The following is a 25,229-nucleotide window of genomic DNA, read 5'->3' as shown; positions in this document are numbered from 1 at the left end:
GCCACAGCACAGCTCACCAGGACTGATACAGAAATGTGGCCCGAGAGTCCCCATGCTGAATCTCAATGCTGACCAAGTCACTTCTCTTCATGGTAACCTCCACACACCTCCCCAGCATGGCTCCAGGGTAAAGACCAGAGTCCCTGGCTTGGTATGCACGGTCCCTTAGAACCAGACCACTCCCAGCAGCTCAAGCTCTCGTGACCACCACACCTGTAGTCTCTAAGGGCCAGGCTGGGCTTACAAATGAAGCCCCATCCTCCAGGAGCTCAAACTTGGCAACAGACTTGGCACTTGTTCCCCTGCCTGGGTGTTGCATCTCCACAAGCACCCAGGGTTGGGCCTGTCAGGGTTCTGCGCTGCCCAGCATCTTCTCTCCAGCGGTTCACAAAGTAGAATATCTGTGCAATGCCCTGGTCCCGGACCATAGAAGGTGCTTAACAAATGTCTCCGAATTGACAACTTATGGCACCCAATGGTGAGGGAAAGGCACTGGGGCAGGGTGAGAACGATACAAGGGTTCCTTGGACTACTTCCAAGCTAGGATGCCGGGGGGACTTCTGAACAGCCCTCTTCTAAACGACCTTGTCCCAGCACCCTGCTTGTGATTGCCAGGCAGTGACTTCCTCAAAGGAAAACTGGGCCCCTCACTCTCAACTTCCCCCTGGGATCCCAGAGAACCTGATTGTGGAAGCACTGGGGGGTGAAGGAGGAACAGCCTACCTGCCCACCCACCATGGGGACCAGAATCCAAAGAGATAACAGAGGGACTAAATAGCTAAGAGCTGTACCGGGTCCTGGCAGCCTCAGGAAAATGGGGAGGGGATTGTCAGGGCAGCAGCTCTGGACTTGCCTGGGACAGATGTAGTTGAAGGAGGGGGCTTGGGCCCCACTGAGCTCAGGGCTATTCTTGGAGCCTGAGTCAGCGGAGGCAAAGGATTCTTGCCCTGCTTGTCCAGGCAGCAGTTAGAAACCAAATGGGAACACTATGCCCCAGGCTATCTTCCTCCCAGAATCCAGAGTAAACACACGCAAGAGGCATCCTTGGAGACACCCCTTGGCCCCTCTGGTCCACCCCAGCAAACTAGGGACCACCAGGGGGTGACTTGGCACAAGGTCCACAGTGAGGGGTTTCCCACCTGAGCCCCCAGGGATTCCAGGCTGGGACTCCTACAGGGGCAAAGGCTGGGTTTACACTTCCTATGGACTCCCATAGCCCACTCTTGGGACCGGCTGGCTGAGGAACATCCCCTAAGTGGCTGAGTGGAAACATCTGGGCTCAGCTCCCTGCAGGCATCAAAGACTTCCGGCCTCTGCTGCAGCCCCCATGCTTGCCCCTGGCTGAGGACACATCAGCCTGTGGGAAGGCAGGAGGATCCAGGAGCTGCAGAACTAGAGGGAAGTCCTTGCTCCCCATCTACTGCCCCATGGACTCCATGCCAATGTCAAAAGAGGGACGACACATTTCTCAGCAGAAGATTTTATTGGTGGTCACCTGCGGCACAGGTTAGAGGAGCCGGAGTGCTGTGTTTGTGGTGGGGGGACCATGAGCCCCGGCCCAGCTCTCTTGTTTACACAGGCTTCCTGCCTAGAAGCGCAGCCAGAACATGCCGCTACGGATCCGGTTGTAGTCTGGGAGCTGCTCAATGGGGCCTGTGGGGATAGGGTGGAGCGTCAGGGTGGGGTACCTGGCCTGCACAGGGACACCTGGCCCTGTGCCGCACCCAGTTCGGAGCTGCTGCCTAGAGCAGCACAAGACAGGCTTTGAGTGGAAAGAGGGAAGAGAACATTCCCCCAGGGGTGCTGAGCCTGTCCCTTCATGTTCTGGCCCTTGAAGCCCCACCCCACATGGAGGTGCCCGTTACCTGATGGGTGCAGGGTATTGATGGAGGCACCCTGGCAGGCAGTCAAGGAACTGCCGGGACAGGTTTTCTGAGCAAGAACTCCCTGGCAGCCAGGGGACTTGGGAGAGCTGCTTGGGGCCTTAACTGGCTGCTCTGTAAGCTGAGCAGCAGTGGGGGAGCAGAGGTGGAAGGCGAGGCCAAGAGAATGGCCTGAGGAAATAAACAAAGAGCAGATCCCCTAGGCTACTTACCATATCCAGCCACCGCTGGGCACTGGTCATAGATGTACTTGGAGCAGATCTCACGTACCACACTGGCATCCACCTCCTGCAGGGTGAGGCAGAGGACATACTAGCTAACGGGCACCTGGCCACCTCAGCCAGTCAGCATCATCCAACTAGCCGAGATCTCCCACAGGCAGCATGCAGCTGTCCCCAACCCAAAAGGGGAAAGGCGGAAGGGATCCCTGCTATAGACTTCCATGGGCCGCACCCATCTCCACAGCCATCAGCACCTCTGCCCTGCCCTCCCACTATGCTATCCCTGCAAGTGACAGCTGCCTAGGACACCAGGGATGCCTATAGGAGCAGGCTCTGCTGTGCCAGGCCCCAACGCTGCACCTCCAGGTGTCTGCCAGGTCAAGATTCCAGAACCTCTCCCAGGGGCCCATGTTACCGCAATCCGGCTTTCCCATTCAGCCAGGGGGATGCGGCGGCCATAGGTCAGGAGGCTGCGACCAATGTCCTCACACACAGGAGTAGTGCCTTTAAGGGTGGGGGAGGGCTCAGAAGTCCACCCAGCCCAATCCTGGACCCACAGGTACACAAACAACTTCCAGCCTCAGGTTGACAAGGACCTCCCTGACCTCATGCTGACCCAGATCACAGCCCTCTCTTCTGTGGTCACCTATTATGGTAGCGATGGGCCATGGACCTGTCCCACACCTGCCTGTATCTCCAAGGGTGGGGTGATGGGGCACGGTGCGGTCTTCAAAGTTTTCCTTTCTAACTTTGGTTAGTTAGGAGTGGTGGCCACCTTGGGGCTGTCACTGGCAAGATGCACTCTATCCCTCCCCACTGAGCTGCAGGACTCACCATCTAGATGAGATACCAGGGCATTTCTGAGGATGTTTTTGCCCCGGGCCACCTCACTCTCCGTGGCACTGGTACACAGGCGCATCCTAAAGTCGGAGGGGGCGGGGGTGGGTGGGTGGTGTTCACTTTGAGCCAATGTGTCCTCTCTCAGCCTCCCACTGCACTGGTTAAAGCCGCCATGCCACCTAGGAGTACCAGGCTGCCACTTACCACTGCCCTTGCAGGACGAACATCATGTCATCGATTTTCATTCGGTCACAGACAAAGTGTGCACCCAGCAAGCCTGTGTCTGCATAGCAGATGCTGAAGGTCTGGAAACTCTGGCATAGCTTGTTGGCCACGGCACCTGAAGCCAGTGGGCTGGACAGGTGCTGCCAGGGGGATAGGTGGTCAGCACCCACCCTCTTGTCTTCAACCCATACTGTGACCCCCACGCACAGGAGCACACAGCCCCAGCACCCTCTCTTCCCTGAAGGTGAGGTACCATGCTCACTCTGGCACTCACCACGCCACCACCGTAAGTGCAATCATAGTGGCCGATGATGGCATTGGCCACTTGCAAGGCCACATTGTCCGGGCTGGCCCAGCCAGGACCCTCTACTGCAATGGCCACATGAGCAAAAGGTAGAGCATCGTCACGGTGGCGGATCTGAAACAGTATATGACAAAGTTGAGGGACAGCCAGATTGCCGGGGGAACAGAAAAGGTGGGTAGAGGGTGTACGTGTGTGTGACCATGTGTGCCTGTGACGCACAAGCCAGAGAACCCCTTCCCAACTGCTGAGGTATCTCTGGAGTCACCAGGATAACCATGCACATGGGGGTCCTCCCACAGGCCCCCAGCTGAGCACTACCCCTGCCCAACAGGCAGCACACCTCACTGCCAGTGAAGCGGCACGGAGTAAGAGCGGGCATGGTGTCCTCTGCGTATGTCCAAGGGATGTCACCAAGGTGCTTCTGGGCAAGGTCTAATAGTTGCTGGTGCTCCACTCCTGCTGAGACAGACAGTGGCATTAATGACCAGCCAGGGCCCAAAGCACAGGGTGCAGGGGAGTTCACAGACAGGCGGAGGACCCCCATGTCCTATCTTAGTGGGAGAAACCAGGAGTATGTGACATTAGAACAGGGTGAGGAAAGAAGGTCCTCCTCAGACAGACCCTGCCTTGTGGACAGGACAGACACCTCAGGGCCAGATAGCTCCCACGGCCTCAGTCCTAGAAGAGCAGCAGCGCTCAGAACTTCAACACGGGCTGCCATGTGATGTAAGTGTGGATTCTCACTTGAGAAGATGCATTCCACCTATATCAAGGACAAGACTGGTACTCCTGGGTACAAAGCCACCTGGCCTGCCTTTTCCCTCTAGCTCTCCCTCAAGTATTTCCGGCTGCTGGCCCGGCAGGGGGTGGCAAGTGAGGGGGCAGAAAGAGGTGCTATTACAGGGCTGTGATAAGGTCTGGGGTCCCCTGAGAGCTGGGGACATTTGCAAATAATGTTACAAACGTATACCCTAGGACTCCTTGGATCTGGCCTCCTCATCTCCACAAGAGGGCTCTGTGGTGCCACCAGTTACGTTGGCTTTTTTTCCCCCCCAAGACAGAGTCTCGCTCTGTTGCCCAGGCTGGAGCACAGTGACACGATCTCAGCTCACTGCAAGCTCTGCCTCCCGGGTTCACGCTATTCTCCTGCCACAGCCTCCCAAGTAGCTGGGACTATAGGTGCCCGACACCATGCCTGTCTAATTTTTTTGTATTTTCAGTAGAGGCGGGGTTTCACTGTGTTAGCCAGGATGGTCTCGATCTCCTGACCTCGTGATCCGCCCACCTCAGCCTCCCAAAGTGCTGGGATTACAGGCGTGAGCCACTGCACCCGGCCTGTGTTGGCCTATTTTTTTTTTTTGTTTTTGTTTTTTGTTTTTTTGAGACGGAGTCTCGCTCTGTAGCCCAGACTGGAGTGCAGTGGCACAATCTCGGCTCCATGCAAGCTCCACCTCCCAGGTTCATGCCATTCTCCTGCCTCAGCCTCCCAAGTAGCTAGGACTACAGGCACCCGCTACCACGCCCGGCTAATTTTTTTGTATTTTTAGTAGAGATGGGGTTTCACTGTGTTAGCCAGGATGGTCTCAATCTCTTGACCTCGTGATCCGCCTGCCTTGGCCTCCCAAAAAGTGCTGGGATTACAGGCGTGAGCCAACGCACCCTGCCCAGCGTTGGCCTTTTATTCCTTCCGTGAGCTCAAGCCCTGCTAGTCGGACAGACATGTCAGACTGCTCTTACCCCTAAGTTCCTCAGCTCCAAAGCCCCGGTCATGTTCATCCTATTGGTCTTTTATGCATACCCAGCCGCCAAAGTCAGCTCAGCTGGGAAGCTTTTTTTTTTTTTTTTGAGATGGAGTCTCACTCTGTTGCCCAGGCCAGAGTGCAGTGGCACAATCTCAGCTTACTGCAACCTCCGCCCCCGGGTTCAAGCGATTCTCCTGCCTCAGCCTTCCGAGTAGCTGGGATTATAGGTGCCTGCCACCACGCCTGGCTAATTTTTGTACTTTTACTAGAGACAGGGTTTTGCCATGTTGGCTAGGCTGGTCTCGAACTCCTGACCTCAAGTGATTAACCTACCTCGGCCTCCCAAAGTGCTAGAATTACAGGCGTGAGCCACCACGCCCAGCCAAGATGGGAAGCATCTTAGCCTCAGTTCCTTACCCATGTCCAGACCCCAACCAGGTTCCATCTATAAAACCACCTGGAGTACATTTACTGCTCCCCCTTGCTCCTGCCATCTCCTGCCCAGTCCCTACCACAGCCCCTCTCTAGCTGGCCTGCCTGCACTGTGACCCCACACAGCAGCAGAGCAAACCTGAGACCATGACACTGCTCTTCCCCTGTGCTCAGTTCCCCATACCACCTAAGTAACACTCACCACCTTTCAGGCTTCTGTTCAAACTACAGGTGCTTTAAAAAGCCCCTCCCCCAACCTACAACTCTGAGGCCCCAGTGAAATCTCCCCGACCCCTCTGTGCCTTCCTTTCAAGGCACTTCTAGGTCTGTTATCAGGCATGCATCAATACACAACTAATGGCTGGCTCTCCCAAGGGCAAGGCCACAAGGAACAAGGCCAGGGGCTTACATCCCCTACCAGCCCATAAACTCAGTATCCTAGGACCAGGTGGGGCTAAGACAGACCTGTACCAGAGGGACAGCATCCTGTTTAACCAGTCCCAGTGGTGGCAGTAGGGTAGACTCCTATCCCACCTCAGACAGCACAGGCGGAAGGTCATTCCCCTCAAGGTTAGGGTGGGGGCAGGGTCCCCTGGGGTGGAACGTCCCCTATGGTGGGAACCAGGACCCTGGCTTTGATAACCAAGGCTAGGACCCCACTTCAGTGAGTCCATCACTCACCTCCAGCTGCTGCCAGCACCATTCGAGGGGCCTTGTAATGAGTGCTGAGGTACTCGGTCAAGTCTGCACGAGACAGCTTCCTACAAGACATATGGCCAGTGTGTCAGCACCTCTACCACACTGGAGTGAGTTGGGGTGTGTGCATGAATGGGACTGAGGAGGCAGACTAGGAGAGGCATGGTTTCTCCGAAGAGTGGGCCCTAGCACACCCCTGACCCCCTTCCCCCATCTCTGCCACCCACGCCTCCAAGGCCCAGAGGGCAACCCTCGTCTGCCCTTGCCTCATGCCTGACCTCAGGACAGGCTCATAGTCTTCTCTGAGAAGGTGTGAGCCAACACTGTAGGACTCTCAAAGGGCAGTATCAAAGCTCCCAGAGTCATCACCAAAGGAGACAAGAGACCACATGGAGGGGACACCCAGACACCCCACCTTTGGACTGTCAGGACACACACCAAAACATACCTTAAAACAAAGCCCAAAATTCAAGTGAAGCCCACAAAGCCATTAAAAAAGACTCACTGGACCACATGGATATAGAAACTGTCTCCAATTGCATGACTCAGGAAAATAACCCCGACAGTTAGCCAACTAAAAATGTGACCTGGAAAGGGTCTGGCCAGACCAGAATGGGGCAAGCATTCCACCACAAGCCCAGCCAACTCTCACCTGACATTCTCACTGGGCCCCTCCACAGTCTGGGCTAGAGGTGTGCCCTGGAATGCTGTGGCATGCAGGTAGTCAAAGACCACATCTCGCATAGATGCGTCATTCTCCTGCATCTCCCGCAGGATCACATCACGTTCCTTCTCGATCTGTGAGTCTTCCAGACTACAGTTCTGCACAATGTCACCCAAGAGCTCCACAACTAGATGCAAGGAGGACATGTTTAGGTGCCAGGTGGACCACTGGAGACCAACGACAGCACAAAATCCCCAGGCCTGGCATCTCCTGCTGCCCACCCCTAGTTGCCCAGCTGCAAAGCCATACGCTAAGGGTAATATGATTCTGTGGTCAGCCAGGGACTCCTGGGTAGCTGTCCTCTGCCCCCCTGCCCTCTGCCCCACCTCTTCCTCCGGGTGTTACCTTTTGGCAGATCCTTGGACAGCGCCTTGATGTAGTAAGCTGTGTGTTCCCGGGTGCTGTAGGCATTAAGATGGGCCCCCATGCTCTCCACCTCCTTCTCCAGGGCACTGCCAGGCCGATTCTTTGTTCCCTGGAATCAGATCTCAACCAGACCAATCAGAAGCCACACAGGAGCCCAAGAACCCTGTCCTCAGAGGCTAAAGATCCAGCAGGACCACTGGTCCACAGGTACCTCCCTCAGCAGAGACTCTGGGGACACAGATCCCAGAGTCTGTGTTTACCAAGTACTAAGCAGGCCTTGTGGTGACCAAGGCCATGGCATCATGGGCCAACAGAATAGAGATAACCAGGGACAGGACAGAAGGGCATGGCCAGACCAAGTGTTTCCTAAAGCTCCTGTAACACCTTACCAACGAGCAGTGGGGTCATTACCAGTACACCTCCCCCTTCTTATTGACAGCCATGGTCAGGTAAGCCCACACCTGTGTTCAAGTGATAGAACCCACTCCTCCCATGCCATTCCCATGACTGTATGTGTCTGTTTATACATGCTAGTGGCCACCTCTGTGGGACCTAATCCTAGTCCTATGTGTGGAGAACAGTGGTGCTATCTCTTGGTTAATACTGCACACATACCGGTGACATTGCAGTTGGCTGGGTTGCCCATTAGAGCTCCATGGCCCTGCCCACCCCAACCAAGGGATGCCCAGGTATTCCACTACAGCAGAACATTTCTTTTTTTTTTTTTTTTTTTGAGACAGAGTCTGGCTCTGTCGCCCAGGCTGGAGTGCAGTGGCCGGATCTCAGCTCACTGCAAGCTCCGCCTCCCGGGTTTACGCCATTCTCCTGCCTCAGCCTCCGGAGTAGCTGGGACTACAGGCGCCCGCCACCTCGCCCGGCTAGTTTTTTGTATTTTTAGTAGAGACGGGGTTTCACCATGTTCGCCAGGATGGTCTCGATCTCCTGACCTTGTGATCCGCCCGTCTCGGCCTCCCAAAGTGCTGGGATTACAGGCTTGAGAACAGCAGAACATTTCATAAGCAAGCATGTATGCCCATGTCTGTGGGTTTGTTACAATGCACGTGCATATCTATGTGTGTTCCACAGGTCTCTTGTATGCACGCACATAACACAGGCCTGGCTTCTCTGGTGAAAAGTGGGGTTCCTGTGGTTCCTTGGCTCTTCTTGGCTCTGAGGGCCTCATGCAGGGGCTCATCAGATACGTGCCTACTCAGGAGACGTTAAGCTCATGTGGTTCCTTTTAGGAAGGCCGGCCAGACATCAGCCCCGCCACTGAGGCCCATAATCAGGCTATTTTTTCTGACCTTCATCCTCAGGAGGGACAACAGGCAGCCCTAAGCCGAAGAGACAGACTTCAAGAGCCTCACCTTGAAAGCCAGATGCTCCAAAAAGTAGCCTGCCCCATTGTTCTTCTCAGTCTCAAAACGGCTGCCAACATCAATCCACACTCCCACCTGGACAAGAAGCCACCAACAAAGGTTACAAACAAACCACTCCCCAGCCCCCTACTCACACCCCACCTGAGTGACTCAGTACAAGCCCCAGGCAGGGACTCATGAATCCTGGAGTCAGGGAGAACCGCCCCAGCAGGACCCCTGTGTATGGAGATACAGTCATGCCTGGCAAACAGAGGGCCAGCCGAATGACTAGTCACACTGCATCATTGCTCTCCTGATTGGCTATCAAGGACCCCCAGGGACACTTCTAACTGTGCACATTTACCTGGTCTCACCAGCATACAAAATCCTTAAATTCACTCTCACTTTTTGGTTAATTATTTGTTTTTGTCTAGGCATACAACACATCATTTGCAAACAACTACTTATTTTTTCCTTTCTAAAAATTACACACTGCCTTTGTTCTGGCAATGATTTGATCCTTTCATCATTAAGGAAGGGACTATTGGTTTAGACTGTATATTTTATCACACTAAATATTGTTTCTATAACACCATTTTGTTGTTGTTGTTGTTTTTTTTTTTTTTGAGAGGGAGTCTCACGCTTTCGCCCAGGCTGGAGTGCAGTCGCCGCATCACAGCTCACTGCAAGCTCTGTCTCCCGGGTTTGTGCCATTCTCCTGCCTCAGCCTCCCTATAGCTGGGACTACAGGCGCCCGCCACCTCACCCAGCTATTTTTTTGTATTTTTTAGTAGAGACGGGGTTTCACTGTATTAGCCAGGATGGTCTCGATCTCCTGACCTCGTGATCCGCCCGTCTCGGCCTCCCAAAGTGCTGGGATTACAGGCTTGAGCCACCGCGCCCGGCCTTGTTGTTGTTTTTAATCAGATCTGGACACCAAACACTGCCCAGTGTTGCCCTAGCACCCGATAAGATAATATTAATTTTCTTGACAGCCTCCTGGTTACTGTGAAACATGCACCACAGGCCAGGCGTGGTGGCTTATACCTGTAATCCCAGCACTTTGGGAGGCCGAGGCGGGTGGATCTCGAGGTCAGGAGTTCGAGACCAGCCTGGCCAACATGGTGAAACCCTGTCTCTACTACAAATACGAAAATTAGTTGAGCATGGTGGCACATGCCTGTAGTCCCAGCTACTTGGGAGGCTGACGCAGAAGAATCGCTTGAGCCCGGGAGGCAGAGGTTGTAGTGAGTCCAGACTGTGCCACTGCACTCCAGCCTGGGTGAGACAGAAACTCTATCTCAAAAAAAAAAAAAAAAAAGAAAAAAAAAAAGAAAGAAGAAAAAGAAACAGAAACAGAAACGTGTACCACTCACCCCACCTGGTCACATGGTCTAGTCTTTTAATTTAGTATTTGTTCACAGCTGATTTAAGTTTTTCACATCTACTTTCCTAAGATACTTTTCTTTTTTGAGACGGAGTCTCACTCTGTCACCCAGGCTGGAGTGCAATGGCGTGATCTCGGCTCACTCCCGGGTTCACGCCATTCTCCTGCCTCAGCCTCCCGAGTAGCTGGGACTATAGGCGCCTGCCACCACACCCGGCTAATTTTTTGTATTTTTAGTAGAGATGGGGTTTCACCATGTTAGCCAGGATGCTCTCGATCTCCTGACCTTGTGACCCACCCGCCTCAGCCTCCCAAAGTGCTGGGATTACAGGCGTGAGCCACCGCGCCCGGCCACTTTTTTTGTTTGTTTTGACATGGAGTCTCACTCGGTCACGAGGCTGGAGTGCAGTGGCCTGATGTCCGCTCACTCAACCTCTGCTTCCTAGGTTCAAGCGATTCTCTTGCTTCAGCCTTACGAGTAGCTGGGACTATAGGTGCATGCCACCACGCCCAGCTAATTTTTGTATTTTTAGTAGAGGTGGGGTTTCACCACGTTGGCCAGGATGGTCTTAATCTCTTGACCTCATGATCCTCCTGCCTCGGTCTCCCAAAGTGCTAGAACTACAGGCATGAGCCACTGCGCCAAGACTTTTTTTTAATTGTATAAATTTATGGGGTACAAGCGCAATTTTTAAAAGTTTCTATCCACACCCAAAACTCCAATTTTTTTTTTTTTTTTTAAAGACAGAGGGCCTTGCTCTGTCACCCAGGCCAGAGTAATCATGGCTCACTGCAACCTGGTATTCCTGGGCTCAACTGATCCTCCTGCTTTGGCCTCTCAAAGCCCTGGAATTACCTGTGTTAGCCACTGTGCCCCGCACACAAGTGCGATGTCGTTACATGCACAGAATGCACAAATAGTCAAGGGAGTTCAAGACCAGCCTGACCAACGTGGAGAAACCCCATCTCTACTAAAAATACAAAAAATTAGCCGGGTGCGGTGGCGCATGCCTGTAATCCCAGTTACTCAGGAGGTTGAGGCAGGAGAATCACTTGAACCCGGGAGATGGAGGTTGCAGTGAGCCGAGACTGCACCATTGCACACCAGCCTGTGTAACAAGAGCGAAACTCTGCCTCAAAAAAAAAAAAAAAAAAAAAAAAAAAAGCACAAGTAGTCAAATCAGGGCTTTTACATTATCCATCACCAGAATAACACACCTTGTACCCATTAAGTAATTTCTTCTTCTTTTTTTTTTTTTGAGATGGACTCTCGCTCTGTCACTCAGGCTGCAGCACAGTGGCACGATCTTGGCTCACTGCAATCTCTGCCTCCCGGGTTCAAGCGATTCTCCTGCCTCAGCCTCCCCAGTAGCTGGGATTACAGGCATGTGCTGCCATGCATGGCTAATTTTTGTATTTTTAGTAGAGATGGGGCTTCACTATGTTTGCCAGGCTGGTCTTGAACTCCTCATCTCAGGTGATCCGCCTGCCTTGGCCTCTCAAAGTGCTGAGATTAGAGGCGTGAACCTCCAGGCCCCAATCCATTAAGTAGTTTCTCATTATCCACCCTTTCATCTTTCCAAGTCTTCACTGTCCACCATTCCACTTTCTACATCTGTATGTACATATTTCTTAGCTCCCACTGATAAGTGAGAACGTAATTTGCTTTCCTAAGAGATGTCAACGCATATATCATAAGTCACACAATCTTAGATGAACATGTATTTCACATCTAACATCTTGGAATGCAAGAGGCATTTTACAATCTACAGTACCCTTTTATCAAAATTGGCAAGACTCTTAAGATTCTCTGCACTGGAACACAGACGGCTCCTTACAATCTAGGACATTTTGAAGTTCATGTAATATAGCATTCTTTACTACAACAGGTGCCATATAACAAGGAAGTTGCAGGCCACCTTTTCCTATGCTTAGTAATAATTTAAATCGCAGGACATTGTTTCTGGAAAACTAAAAGGATGTGTCAATAAAAACATATGGCCCTGGAGCTGGGGGATGGGGACTGAAGGGAGGAGGAGATAATTATTTCTTGGGAATCTTCTCACCTATTCATATATCTATTTGTGAGTCAAGATTTCTATCCTTGAGTCAATTTTGAGAATTTGTATTTTTTTGAAAATCACTGTTGTATTGTACTGTTAAAATTAATTTCTTCCTAAAATGCATTTGTGGTCTAGCCTGGAGATTATGAGCTTGGGCATAGTGAGGGTGACAGACCTGAACGCCTGCAAGTCACCTAAGGTGTCTGAATCCCATTTTCCGCATTATAAGAGAAGACGTGACCACTTCTCTTACATGGGCTCCTTAACAAAAGGCTGGAAAAGAATTTGGCCGCCTACTTGACGGGCATTATATGCTAAACAATGTTGGCTTATAGTGAAGATTGTCCCGTGAAGCCAAGGCGTGGCTAGGGTCGGGAATGGGGCCATTCTCGGGGTGAGTGATCCTGAGTCCGAACCCAAACCATAAACGGGAAGACCCGAGCCCAAGGTCACACCCCAACCTGAGAAAAGATGGCAGGCCTAATCTGGAGGCCCTCTCCCCAGTGGCGTCCCCAGCTCACCGTGCAAGTGGGCTGAGAGGACTGCTCGGAGGCCACACGCAGGCCGTTGTCCAGCAGGCTAACCTGCGTCTCCGGCACGAACTGGAGCGCCTGAGCGAAGGTTGCCGTACTCCGCAAGGCTGGCGTCCGCAGCAGGGTCGGCTGTGGAAGGGAACAGCTGCGAGTGAGGACTCGGTTGGGGAATCGCTCACCACCTCCCAGGTGCTCAGGAGGATCCCCGTCCCCGTCCCCGTCCCCGCCCCCGCCCCTAGGCCAGCGGCGAGGTACCTTTCCCCGCCCTCCTCCATGACCTTCCCACGGCCCTGACCCCGCGTCCTCCCCACCTTGACCTGCCACTGCTAACAGCCCACACCCGTCCGCTTCCCGAAGCCCTGTCCCCTGAAGCCCCGCGCTCTCGCCACCACCTCACCGAGCGGCGGGCGCGCAATAGCACTTGTGCCCCGGAGGTAGCGGCCCGGCAGACCACGGACGCCGCCATCTTCCAGCTCTAGTCGGCTCTAAGTTGTGCCGCGCAAGCGTAGAGTAGGAGCGTTGGCGGTCGTGGCGCAGGCGCAGTATCGTAAAGTTGGCGCTCGGCCGCCTCCTGGCGGGATCGGGGACCGTCAGTTGTGCTGGCCTGGCTTTGGCTGGCTGGCTGGCTGGCTCTATCCGTGCTGCCGCCTGTGCCTGCGCACACAGTCCGCCTGCCGTCCATCAGCCCGAGCAGGTTTGCCCGCCGTGCGGTCCATCTCCCCATTCCACGCGTGGAAGTCAGAGTGCACGATGTTTCTCACCAGCCGGGCTGCGTACTCCGAGTAGAGGTCTGGCGGGTGGGGCATTGCAGCCGCAGCGTGTCCGCAGGTTCGAGTCCAGGGCTGAAGTACCAGAGTGGAAACTTACCTGGGACCACAAGGCGGTGCTGAAAGTCAGTTTTTTTTCTCTTTATTTATTTATTTTTTATTTTCTGAGACGGTCTCGCTCTGTCGCCCAGGCTGGAGTGCAGTGGCGCGATCTCGGCCCACTGCAGCCTCCGCCTCCCGGGTTCTAGCAATTCTGCCTCAGCCTCCCGAGTAGCTGGGATTACGCCCGGCTAATTGTTGTATCTTTAAGAGACAAGGTTTCTCCATGTTGGTCAGGTTTGCGCCCTGCCAGTTTTCTCTTTAAAAGAATTAAGTAGAGACCGGGCGCGGTGGCTCACGCCTGTAATCCCAACAGTGGGAGGCCGAGGCACGTGGATCACTTGAGGCCAGGAGTTCGAGACCAGCCTGGCCAACATAGTGAAACTTTTCCTTTCCTGTAAGAGGAAAAAGAATTCTAGCTGGGCGCGGTGGGTCAGGCCTGTAATCCCAGCACTTTGGGAGGCCGAGTTGGGCGGATCACCTGTCAGGAGTTTAAGACCAGCCTGACCAACATGGAGAAACCCCATCTCTACTAAAAACACAAAATTAGCTGGGCGTGGTGGCGCATGCTTATAATCCTAGCTACTCGGGAGGCTGAGGCAGGAGAATCACTTGAATCCGGGAGGGGGAGCTTGCAATGAGCCAAGATCACACCACTGCACTCCAGCATGGTGACAGAGTGAGACTGTCTCAAAAAAAACAAAAAATTTAACTGGGTGTGGTGGTGGTATACCTGTAGTCCTAGCTATTTACTATTTAGCAGGCTAAGGTGGGAGAATCACTTGAGGAGTCTGAAGTTTAAAGTGGCCTATCATCTTACCACAGTACTCTAGCCTGGGCAACAGAGTAAGACCCTGTCTTTAGAGGAAAAAAGGGCCCCGTGTGGTGGCTCACACCTGTAATCCCAGCACTTTGGGAAGCCGAGGCGGTTAGATCGTCTGAAGGCAGGAGTTCGAGACCAGCATGGCTAAATGGCAAAACCCCGTCTCTAGTAAAAATAGAAAAATTAGCTGGGCATGGTGGTGGGCAGCTGTAATCCTAGCTACTCAGGATGCCGAGGCAGGGAAATTGCTTGAATCTGGGAGATGGAGGTTGCGGTAAGCTGAGATCGCATTATTGCACTCCAGCCTGGGCAACAAGAATGAAACTCCGTTTCAAAAAAAATTTTTAAATGCCGGCCGTGGTGGCTGACGCCTGTAATCCCAGCACTTTTGGAGGCCAAGACGGGCAGATCACCTGAGGTCAGGAGTTTGAGACCAGCCTGACCAACATGGTGCAATCCCGTCTCTACTAAAAATACAAAATTAGCTGGGCGTGATGATGCATGCCTGTAATCCTATCTACTCAGGAGACTGAGGCAGGAGAATTGCTTGACCTGGGAGGTTGAGGTTGTGGTGAGCCAGGATCATGCCATTGCGCTCCAGCCTGGGCAACAAGAGCAAAACTCTGTCTCAAAGAAAATAAAAATGTCGGCCGTTTTGGCTCACGCCTGCAATGCTAGCACTTTGGGAGGCCGAGGTGAGTGGAGCAGTTGAGGTCAGGAGTTCAAGATTAGCCTGACCAAATGGTGAAACCTCATCTCTACTAAAAGTACAAAAATTAGCTGGATGTGGTGGTACATGTCTGTACTCCCAGATACTCGGGAGGCTGACGCTTCAAGAATTGCTTGAACCTGGGAGGTGGAGGTTGCAGTGAGTGAGCTGAGATCGCACCACTGCATTCCAGCCTGGGCGACAGAGTGAGAGTTCGTCTGGAAAAAAAAAAAAAAAAAAAACCATAAAAACTACTCTTATACTTAAAATAAAACTATCTTTATAAAAATCATGCCAGGCACCATGATGACCACAGGCTCGCACACTACACCCAGCTAATTTTTTAAATTTTTTGTAGAGACAGGGGTCTCACTATGTTGTCCAGGATGATCTTGAACTCCTGGGCTCAAGTGATCCTCCTGTCTCAGCCTCCCAAAGTTCTGGGATTACAGTCGTGAGCCACCGTACCAGGCTGACTTCATTTCTTATAAAGGGTTGCAACCTGCAGTCTGGGAAGTGGGCCTCTGGTCAAAACCAGAGACAGACCTCTCAAAAGAGGAGGGATTTGGGCAGGAGCTGTATGTCAAATGGCTTGGCTAAACATACATGTTCAGCTGGACGCGGTGTCTCACACCTGTAATCCCAACACTTTAGGAGGCCGAGGTGGGTGGATCACAATGTCAGAAGATTGAGACCATCCTGGCTAACACGGTGAAAACCCATCTCTACTAAAAATACAAAAAATCATCCAGGCATGGTGGCATGTGCCTATAATCCCAGATACTTGGGAAGCTGAGGCAGGAGAATCACTTGAACCCGGGAGGCGGAGGTTGCAGTAAGCCGAGATCGCACCACTGCACTCCAGCCTGGGCTACAGAGGGAGACTCCGTCTCAAACACCACCACCACCACCACCACCACCACCACCAAAAGAAATACAATTAGCCCCATATGTCAAAATATGAAGCAAGGGTACAAAAGCACTCAGTGCACAGGTTCCATAAACCAACTAAAGCCAGTCCCTGGTCAGTGGTCTCTTATCAGGAAAAAATCATTAAAATCAGTCTCTTGTCCAATCAAAGCTATAGTTATGGCTTGTGGAACAGGGAGTGGGGTCAGTGTCTGTGATGGATGAACTGCAATTGTTTCCGTATTGCTTATCTCAAGGCCAGTGCTTGTTTAGCTGCTGGAAAAAAAGAAATACCTTGCAGCATTTAGAACATAGTTTATTCTTTGGTGAATGGCTTAACTCTTGCCTGGCATGGCCTTCGGTCTTGTTTATACTTTGGTATCTTATTGCTACAAAGAGTTCATTCTTTCAGTCTTACGATGTCTATTATTTTTCTTTCTTTTTTGAGACAGCGTCTCATTGTGTCACCCAGGCTGGAGTGCAGTGGCATGATCTCTGCTCACTCCAACCTCCACCTCCCAAGTTCAAGCAATTCTCCTGCCTCGGCCTCCCAAGTAGCTGGAACTGCAGGCACATGCCAATATGGCTAATTTTTGACGGAGTCTCGCTCTGTCACCCAGGCTGAAGTGCAGTGGCACAATCTTGCTTCCTGGGTTCAAGCAATTCTCCTGCCTCAGCCTCCCAAGTAGCTGGGATGCCACACGCCGCCATGCCCCGGCTCAAGTGATCCTTTTTTTTTTGAGACGGAGTCTCGCTCTGTCACCCAGGCTGGAGTGCAGTGGCGCAATCTCGGCTCACTACAAGCTCCGCCTCCCGGGTTCACGCCATTCTCCTGCCTCAGCCTCCGAGTAGCTGGGACTACAGGCGCGCACCACCACGCCCGGCTAATTTTTTGTATTTTTAGCAGAGATGGGGTTTCACCGTGTTAGCCAGGATTGTCTGGATCTCCTGACCTCGTGATCCGCCTGCCTCGGCCTCCCAAAGTGCTGGGATTACAGACGTGAGCCACCGCGCCCAACTCAAGTGATCCTTTTACCTCAGGCTCCTGAGTAGCTGGGACCACAGGTGCTCACTATCATACCCAGCTAACTTGTATATTTTTTGTAGAGACAGGATTTCACTTCCTTCCTTCCTTCCTTACTTCCTTCCTCCCTTCTTCCCTCCCTCCCTCCCTTCTTCCCTTCTTCCCTTCCTCCCTTCCTTCTCTCTCTTCCTTTTTTTTTGGAGAGGCTCTCTGTTACTCAGGCTGGAACGCAGTGGTGTGATCATGGCTCACTGCAGCCTCAACCTCCCAGCTCAAGCCATCCTCCCACTCCAGCCTCCTGAGTAGCTGGAACTATAGGCATGCACCATCACACCCAGCTAATTTAAAAATAAATTTTTTTAGAGACGGGGTGTCACTATATTTCCTAGTCTGGTCTTGAATTCCTGCGCTCAGGTGATCCTCCCACCTCAGCCTCCCATATGAAATATTTCTAAACCCAGTCACCTAGCCTCCCTCCCTATACTCACTGCTACCCTGGGCTAAGAAGGGAAGGCCATTGAAGTAGGAGACAACCAGGAAGTGTGATGCTGGTTGGGAATGACGTGTTTCAAGGGGTTGGTCAAAACAGGAAATATTACTAAAATGTTAAGTGCAAGCAGTGATCATTGCAATAATTTTGCCACAGTGTTTGGTGACTCATTGCTTTTCTGGAATTTACTTGGTATATGGAGTGAGGTAAGGTCAAAATAGCCTCTTTCCCCCTAAACGGCAAACTAAATTTTGTAACACCATTTCTTGACCAGGCCCTGTTTTCCAATCCATCTCTAATGTTCCCTCTATCATCCCATAGATTCTCAAACCTGTACCAGGTCCCTGCAGGCTGTGTTCTGTTGGGAGGGCTCTGGTACTCACCTTACCCTTCTTACTCAATATTTATTTGATACATTCACCTATTTATTCCTCTAGATTTTTTTTTTAATTTTTATTTATTTATTTATTTATTTTTTTGAGACGGAGTCTTGCTCTGTCGCCCAGGCTGGAGTGCAGTGGCCGGATCTCAGCTCACTGCAAGCTCCGCCTCCCGGGTTTACGCCATTCTCCTGCCTCAGCCTCCCGAGTAGCTGGGACTACAGGCGCCCGCCATCTCACCCGGCTAGTTTTTTTTTTGTATTTTTTAGTAGAGACGGGGTTTCACCGTGTTAGCCAGGATGGTCTCGATCTCCTGACCTCGTGATCCGCCCGTCTCGGCCTCCCAAAGTGCTGGGATTACAGGCTTGAGCCACCGCGCCCGGCCTTATTTTTATTTTTTAAATTTACTTTTACTTTTTAAAAATAGAGACAGGATTTTGCCACGTTTCCCAGCTTGGTCTCGAACTCCTGGGCTCCAGTGATTCCCCTGCCTCAGTCTCACAGAGTGCTGGGATTACATGAGCCACTGCACACAGCCTTTTTTTTTTTTTCTTTTTTTTTTTTTTTTTTTGAGATGGAGTTTTGCTTTTGTTGCCCAGGTTGGAGTGCAGTGGCATGATCTCGGCTCACTGCAACCTCCACCTCCCGGTTCAAGCGATTCTCATGCCTCAGTCTCCCGAGTAACTGAGATTACAGGGGCCTGTCACCATGCCTGGATAATTTTTGTATTTTTAGTAGAAACAAGGTTTCACCATCTTGACCAGGCTGGTCTTGAACTCCTGAGAGATGGGGTTTCATTGTGTTAGCCAGGATGGTCTCTATCTCCTGACCTTGTGATCTGCCTGCCTTGGCCTCCCAAGTCCTGGGATTACAGGCGTGTGCCACCATGGCCTGCCTCTTCTATTCATTAATGAAAGTGGGTGGTTGAAATATGTACTATAATTGTAGAGCTGACTACTTTCGATTCTGTTTTTGTTTCATTTATTTTTGGGGCTCTGTTAGGCACATGAATGTTTCTAATTGTCATATTGCCTTGTTTTGAAACTTTTATTAGTTGGGTGGATCACCTCAGGTCAAGAGTTCAAGACCAGCCTGACCAACATGGTTAAACCCCATCTCTACTAAAAATATAAAATTAGCAGGGCATGGTGGTGCATGCCTGTAATCCCAGCTACTCAGGAGGCTGAGGCAGGAGAATTGCTTGAACCCAGGAGGTGGAGGTTGCGGTGAGCCAAGATCATGCCATTGCACTCCAGCCTGGGCAACAAGAGTGAAACTCTGTCTTAAAAAAAAAGAAAAGAAAAGAAAAAGGCCGGGCGCAGTGGCTCATGCCTGTAATCCCAGCACTTTGGGAGGCCAAGGCAGGCAGATTACGAGGTCAGGAGATAGAGACCATCCTGGCTAACACAATGAAACCCCATCTCTACTAAAAATACACACACACACAAAAAATAGCTGGGCATGGTGGTGGACACCTGTAGTCCCAGCTACTTGGGAGGCTGAGGCTGGAGAATGGTGTGAACCCAGGGGGCAGAGGTTGCAATGAGCCATGATCGTGCCACTGCACTCCTGCCTGGGAAACAGAGCGAGACTCCCTCTCAAAAAAAAGAAAAAAAAGAAATTTTTATCAATAGATAATGCCCCTCTTTGTCTCTTGTAACCTTTTTGATTTAGAGGCTACTATACCTGACAATAATAAAGCCACCCTGGCTCTCTTCTGGTTATTATTTGCATGAAATATTTTTTTTTCTTTTTTTTTTTTTTCTTGAGACAGTTTCACTCTGTCGCCACAGGCAAGAGTGCAGTGGTGTGATCATGACTCACTCCAGCTTTGACCTTCCTGAGATCAGGTGATCCTCCCACTTCAGCCTCCTGGGTAGCGGGGACTAAAGGTGCACACCACCATGCCCAGCTAATTTTTTGTTTTTTGTAGAAATAGGGTTTTGCCTTGTTGCCCAGGCTAGTCTCAAACTCCTTAAGCAATCCACCTGCCTCAGCCCCCAAAGTGTTGGGATTACAGGCATAAGCCACCATGCCTGGCCATAAAATATTTTTTCCATCCTTTTACTTCCAGTGTTTTTATGTTCTTATATCTGAAGTGAGTCTCTGATAGGCAACATATAGATTAACCTTTTTAAACCAATCTGAAAATCCATTTATTAATAGGAGAGTTTAATCTATTTACATTTAATGACGTTACTGACAAATCATTTGCTTCTGCTGTTTAACTATTTGTTTTCTGTATGTCTTATATTTATTTTCTTGTTCCTCCATTCCTCTATTACTGCCTTTTTTTTTTTTTTTTTTTTTTTTTTTTTGGTGTTTGATTTTTGAAGTATACCATTATAACATTTTGATTACTTTTTTTTTTTTTTTTTTTGGAGACGGAGTCTTGCTCTGTCACCCAGGCTGGAGTGCAGTGGCTCCATCTTGGCTCACTGCAGTCTCCAACTCCCAGGTTCAAGAGATTCTCCTGCCTCAGCCTCTGGAGTAGCTGGGACTACAGGAGTGCATCACCACACCCAGCTAATTTTTGTGTTTTTAGTAGAGATGGGGTTTTACCATGTTGGCCAGGCTGGTTTCAAACTCCTAGTGATCTGCCCACCTCTGCTTCCCAAAGTGCTAGGATTACAGATGTGAGCCATGGCATCCAGCCTTAATTCTCTTAGCTTCAAGTTCACTGATCCTTTATTCTGCCTGCTCCAATCTGCTGCTGAATTCCTCTAATGAAATTTTCATTTCAGTTACTATACTTTTCAGGTTCAGAATTTGTTTGGTCCCTTTAATTTTTTTCTCTTTGTTAATATTCTTTATGTTCAGACATAATTTTCCTAATTTCCTTTAGTTCTTGTCCATGGCTTCCCTTAGTTCATTGAACATACTAAGACAGTTGATTTATTGTTTTTGATTAATAATTCCAATGTCTGGGCTTCCTGAGGGATACTTCCTGTCACAATCTCTTTTTCAGCCAGGTGCAGTGGCTCATGCCTATAATCTCAGAACTTTTGGAGGCCAAGGTGGGAGAGTCACTTGAGTCCAGGAGTTTGAGACCAGTATGGGCAACATAATGAGACCCTGTCTCTCTTTTGACTCCAGCCTACTTCCCCTTACTTGGAGGACATCAGAGAGGCTGTGGCATTTTCGGGGTCCAGCCAAGGGGAAAGTGGGTTGAGGATGGTCCCAGGTTGGGTTCTCTAGGAATCTAACTCCAAGTGGAAGATCAGTGTACAAGATATTTATAAGAGTCCCTTGAGATGAGCACCTGAGGGAAGGAGGGAAAGGGTTGGGCAAGGAAGAAGTCTGGCTGTAGGGGCTCTGCACAGCCAGAGTGGACCTGTCTGCTGGCTGTCTCCCCCGTGGCTGGCAGCAGCTGGCCTTCATGTGGCACACCTCTGAATCTACCACAGGGAAACACCGGGTGTTATAAGTAAAATGTTTATTCAGAAACAGAATGCTGTTCTTCAGTACTGCAAGGAAAAATTAGCATTGAGACAAAAAGTTTTCTCAGCAAGGCAAATTTACTTTCTGCAGAAAGGGTGCTCCTCTCAGATGAAACAATGGTGAGAGCACACTTGAACAAAGGAGGGAAGCAATTTTTATTCTTTATGCAGCTTGTCCTTGCTACTGTATCCTGTCTCCATTGGCTGGAGCTGGACTGCACAATCTAAGCTAAACTTGACTGGCTAATAATTTAAAACTTTCTTAAATAGGTAAAGGCAAGGGAGAACAAAGGAAAAGAAGAAGTTGCTTACAAAAAGACTTAGCCAGGCGTGGTGGCTCAAGCCTGTAATCCCAGCACTTTGGGAGGCCGAGACGGGCAGATCACGAGATCAGGAGATCGAGACCATCCTGGCTAACACGGTGAAACCCCGTCTCTACTAAGAAATACAAAAAACTAGCCGGGCAAGGTGGCGGGCGCCTGTAGTCCCAGCTACTCGGGAGGCTGAGGCTGGAGAATGGCGTGAACCCGGGAGGCGGAACTTGTAGTGAGCCGAGATCCGGCCACTGCACTCCAGCCTGGGTGACAGAGCGAGACTCCGTCTCAAAAAAACAAAAAACAGGCCGGGCTCGGTGGCTCAAGCCTGTAATCCCAGCACTTTGGGAGGCCGAGACGGGCGGATCACGAGGTCAAGAGATCGAGACCATCCTGGATAACACGGTGAAACCCCGTCTCTACTAAAAAATACAAAAAAAACCTAGCCGGGCAAGGTGGCGGGCGCCTGTAGTCCCAGCTACTTGGGAGGCTGAGGCTGGAGAATGGCGTAAGCCCGGGAGGCGGAGCTTGCAGTGAGCTGAGATCCGGCCACTGCACTCCAGCCTGGGCTACAGAGCGAGACTCCGTCTCAAAAAAAAACAAACAAACAAACAAAAAAAAAAAAACAAAAACAAAAACAAAAAAAAAGACTTAGAAGGACTTAGAAAAGTAATAAAATTTCTTTTTTTTTTTTTTTTTTGAGATGGCGTCTCACTCTGTCGCCCAGGCTGGAGTGCAGTGGCGCAATCTCAGGTAACTGCAAGCTCCGCCATGGGTTCTCGCCATTGAACTAGCTGGGACTACAGGTGCCCGCCACCATGCCCAGCTAATCTTTTTTGCATTTTTGGTAGAGGTGGGGTTTCACTGTGTTAACCAGGATGGTCTCGATCTCCTGACCTCATGATCTGCCCGCCTCAGCTTTCCAAAGTGCTGGGATTACAGGTGTGAGCCACTGCACCCGGCCAAAAGTAATAACATTTCGAAATAAGGCAGGCACATAGGCTGCAAGTTGGAATGTGCCTGCATGTCCAGCACAAATATCTTGGTACAAGGACATAGAATGTACTTATTTCTTTATATCTAACAGCTACATAGGATAGGGCTTAACAAAGTGAGGAGGCTTAAAGGAAGTTAGTCTTTAAACTAAACTATTATTTCTAACACTTATAATTTATTCTTTAACAAGGGAATCTTTGAAGAGGAACTTTTTTTTTTCACTTTCTTTTTTTTTTTTTTTTTTTTTTTTTTTTGAGGCGGAGTCTCGCTCTGTGGCCGAGGCTGGAGTGCAGTGGCCAGATCTCGGCTCACTGCAAGCTCTGCCTCCCGGATTTACTCCATTCTCCTGCCTCAGCCTCCCGAGTAGCTGGGACTACAGGCGCCCACCACCTCGCCCGGCTAGTTTTTTGTATTTTTTAGTAGAGACGGGGTTTCACTGTGTTAGCCAGGATGGTCTCGATCTCCTGACCTCGTGATCCGCCCGTCTCGGCCTCCCAAAGTGCTGGGATTACAGGCTTGAGCCACCGCGCCCGGCCTTTTTTTTCACTTTCTACACCAGGTTTAGAGGGACATATTTATGTGGTTTGCTCCACCCTTGTGTAAAGTTAGTTTATTGGTCTTGTTCTAGAATAAACTAGGAATGTGGCTTGTAGGAAAATCCTGCTGGTTAAGGACAGAAGTGCAAAGTCCTATTGCCTTAAGGACATGCCCCACGGCACCCAGTGCTGGGAAAACTGTGAGCCATGGAAGGAAAACAAGGTTTGAAATGCGTGGAGCCAGAACCTCATCTGTGGTAAATCCTTCCAAATTTCACAGTTCCTATATGACAGATGGCTGATGACAGTTTCTCAAATTTTACAACAATCCAGAACATTTATATGTCATCATCAACAACAGGTTAGGAAGTTTAACTTTCCTAAACTACCAATAATTAAAACACAAATTTCAACCATGTTAGGAGGAAGACTGAAATATCTTTTCTCTGTATGGAAAATATCCCCCCAAAATCACAAAATCCTTGTCCTATGTGGAGGCCTTCAGAGTAAGAAGCCAAACCATGTACGGGACCAAAGTATTATAGAAATATGTCGGCCGGGCGCGGTGGCTCAAGCCTGTAATCCCAGCACTTTGGGAGGCCGAGACGGGCGGATCACAAGGTCAGGAGATCGAGACCATCCTGGCTAACCCGGTGAAACCTCGTCTCTACTAAAAAATACAAAAAACTAGCCGGGCGAGGTGGCGGGCGCCTGTAGTCCCAGCTACTCGGAAGGCTGAGGCAGGAGAATGGCGTGAACCCGGGAGGCGGAGCTTGCAGTGAGCTGAGATCTGGCCACTGCACTCCAGCCTGGGCGGCAGAGCCAGACTCCGTCTCAAAAAAAAAAAAAAAAAAAGAAAGAAATATGTCAGGAAGTTGTCACAGTTATGTTATTTTTCTGGATTTAGTATTGTAGTATTTGTCAATTTAAAAAAGTTTTCAAAAAAAAAAAGTTTCCAAAAAAAAATAGTGTCATCATTTCTTTTCTCATTATTTTAATTCACTTCCATTTTTGAATTCATAACGTTGTTCTCTTTTTCTAAAACAGGAACCTGGAACAGGCACTGTGGCTCATGCTTGTAATCCCAGCACTTTGAGAGGCTGAGGCAGGAGGATCAGCTGAAGCCAGGAGTCAAGACCAGCCTGGGCAAGATAGTCAGACCCCATCTCTACAAATATATATGTTTTAAATTAGCTGGGTATGGTGATGTATGCCTGTAGTCTCAGCTACTTGGGAGGCCGAGGCAGGATTGCTTGATTTGGTCAAAAAAACAAAAGGAGGCCGTGCGCGGTGGCTCACACCTGTAATCCCAGCACTTTGGGAGGCTGAGGCGGGCAGATCACGAGGTCAGGAGATCGAGACCATCCTGGCTAACACAGTGAAACCCTGTCTCCACTAAAAATACAAAAATATTAGCTGGGCCTGGTGGCGGGCACCTGTAGCCCCAGCTACTTGGGAGGCTGAGGCAGGAGAATGGCGTGAACCTGGGAGACGGAGCTTGCAGTGAGCTGAGATCGTGCCACTGCACTCCAGCCTGGGCGACAGAGTGAGACTCCGTCTCAAAACAAAACAAAACACAAAAAGAAACAATTTTTAAAAAGGGAAAAAAGAGAAAGGGAGTAAAGTGAGGGTCCCTTCATGGAGCTTCTCCAGGGGCCTTGGAGCAAGGGCCACTGAGGTACTAGAGCACGTTTGAGACTGCCATAGAAACAAAGGCAGCTAGGGTGGCCTGCCTGACCCCAGGTTGGGGTTGCTGGAGCCAAGGATCTGGGGAGGGGCTGTTATTGGAGACAGAGCAGTGGTCCCTCAAGGGAAGGCCTTGCAGGGCCTGGGAAGAAGAAACCAGAGCCAGCTGCTGATTGATGGCAGGACTAAAGTCACCTCCATGAGGTGGTGACAAGGATGGGTGAAGCCAAAGGGTGTGTGACTCTACAGTGACTGGGGGCTTGGGGCTCTCAGTCCCCCATC

General features: G+C 50.6%; 1 protein-coding gene across 1 annotated transcript; it reads right to left on the bottom strand.

The window, feature by feature from the left end:
- Positions 1-1,464: 1,464 nt before the first annotated feature.
- UQCRC1 (ubiquinol-cytochrome c reductase core protein 1) lies at positions 1,465-13,300 on the bottom strand. The gene is made up of 13 exons (XM_007984136.3): positions 13,172-13,300; positions 12,763-12,903; positions 8,801-8,887; positions 7,413-7,542; positions 6,996-7,194; positions 6,329-6,408; positions 3,814-3,929; positions 3,444-3,587; positions 3,149-3,309; positions 2,939-3,024; positions 2,520-2,608; positions 2,096-2,171; positions 1,465-1,653 (listed from the first exon to the last, which is right to left on the bottom strand). The coding sequence occupies exons 1-13, from the start codon at positions 13,238-13,240 to the stop codon at positions 1,589-1,591; spliced, it is 1,443 nt and encodes a 480-aa protein (XP_007982327.1). The 5' UTR covers positions 13,241-13,300; the 3' UTR covers positions 1,465-1,588.
- Between the last annotated feature and the right edge of the window lie 11,929 nt (positions 13,301-25,229).

Source organism: Chlorocebus sabaeus, chromosome 22 (genome assembly GCF_047675955.1).
Source record: "Chlorocebus sabaeus isolate Y175 chromosome 22, mChlSab1.0.hap1, whole genome shotgun sequence".
NCBI lineage: Eukaryota > Metazoa > Chordata > Mammalia > Primates > Cercopithecidae > Chlorocebus > Chlorocebus sabaeus.
This window is presented reverse-complemented; position numbering and strand designations above follow the sequence as displayed.

What these genes read in the sequence shown, in the direction of transcription:
- UQCRC1 (XM_007984136.3), bottom strand. Translation starts at nt 13,240, where the DNA reads ATGGCGGCGTCCGTGGTCTGCCGGGCCGCTACCTCCGGGGCACAAGTG. An exon ending in CCTCTCAGCCCACTTGCACG is followed by an intron (nt 8,888 to 12,762) that starts GTGAGCTGGGGA and finishes CTTCTTGTCCAG; the next exon opens with GTGGGAGTGTGGATTGATGT. An exon ending in GGGCCCAGTGAGAATGTCAG is followed by an intron (nt 6,409 to 6,995) that starts GTGAGAGTTGGC and finishes TATGTCTTGTAG; the next exon opens with GAAGCTGTCTCGTGCAGACT.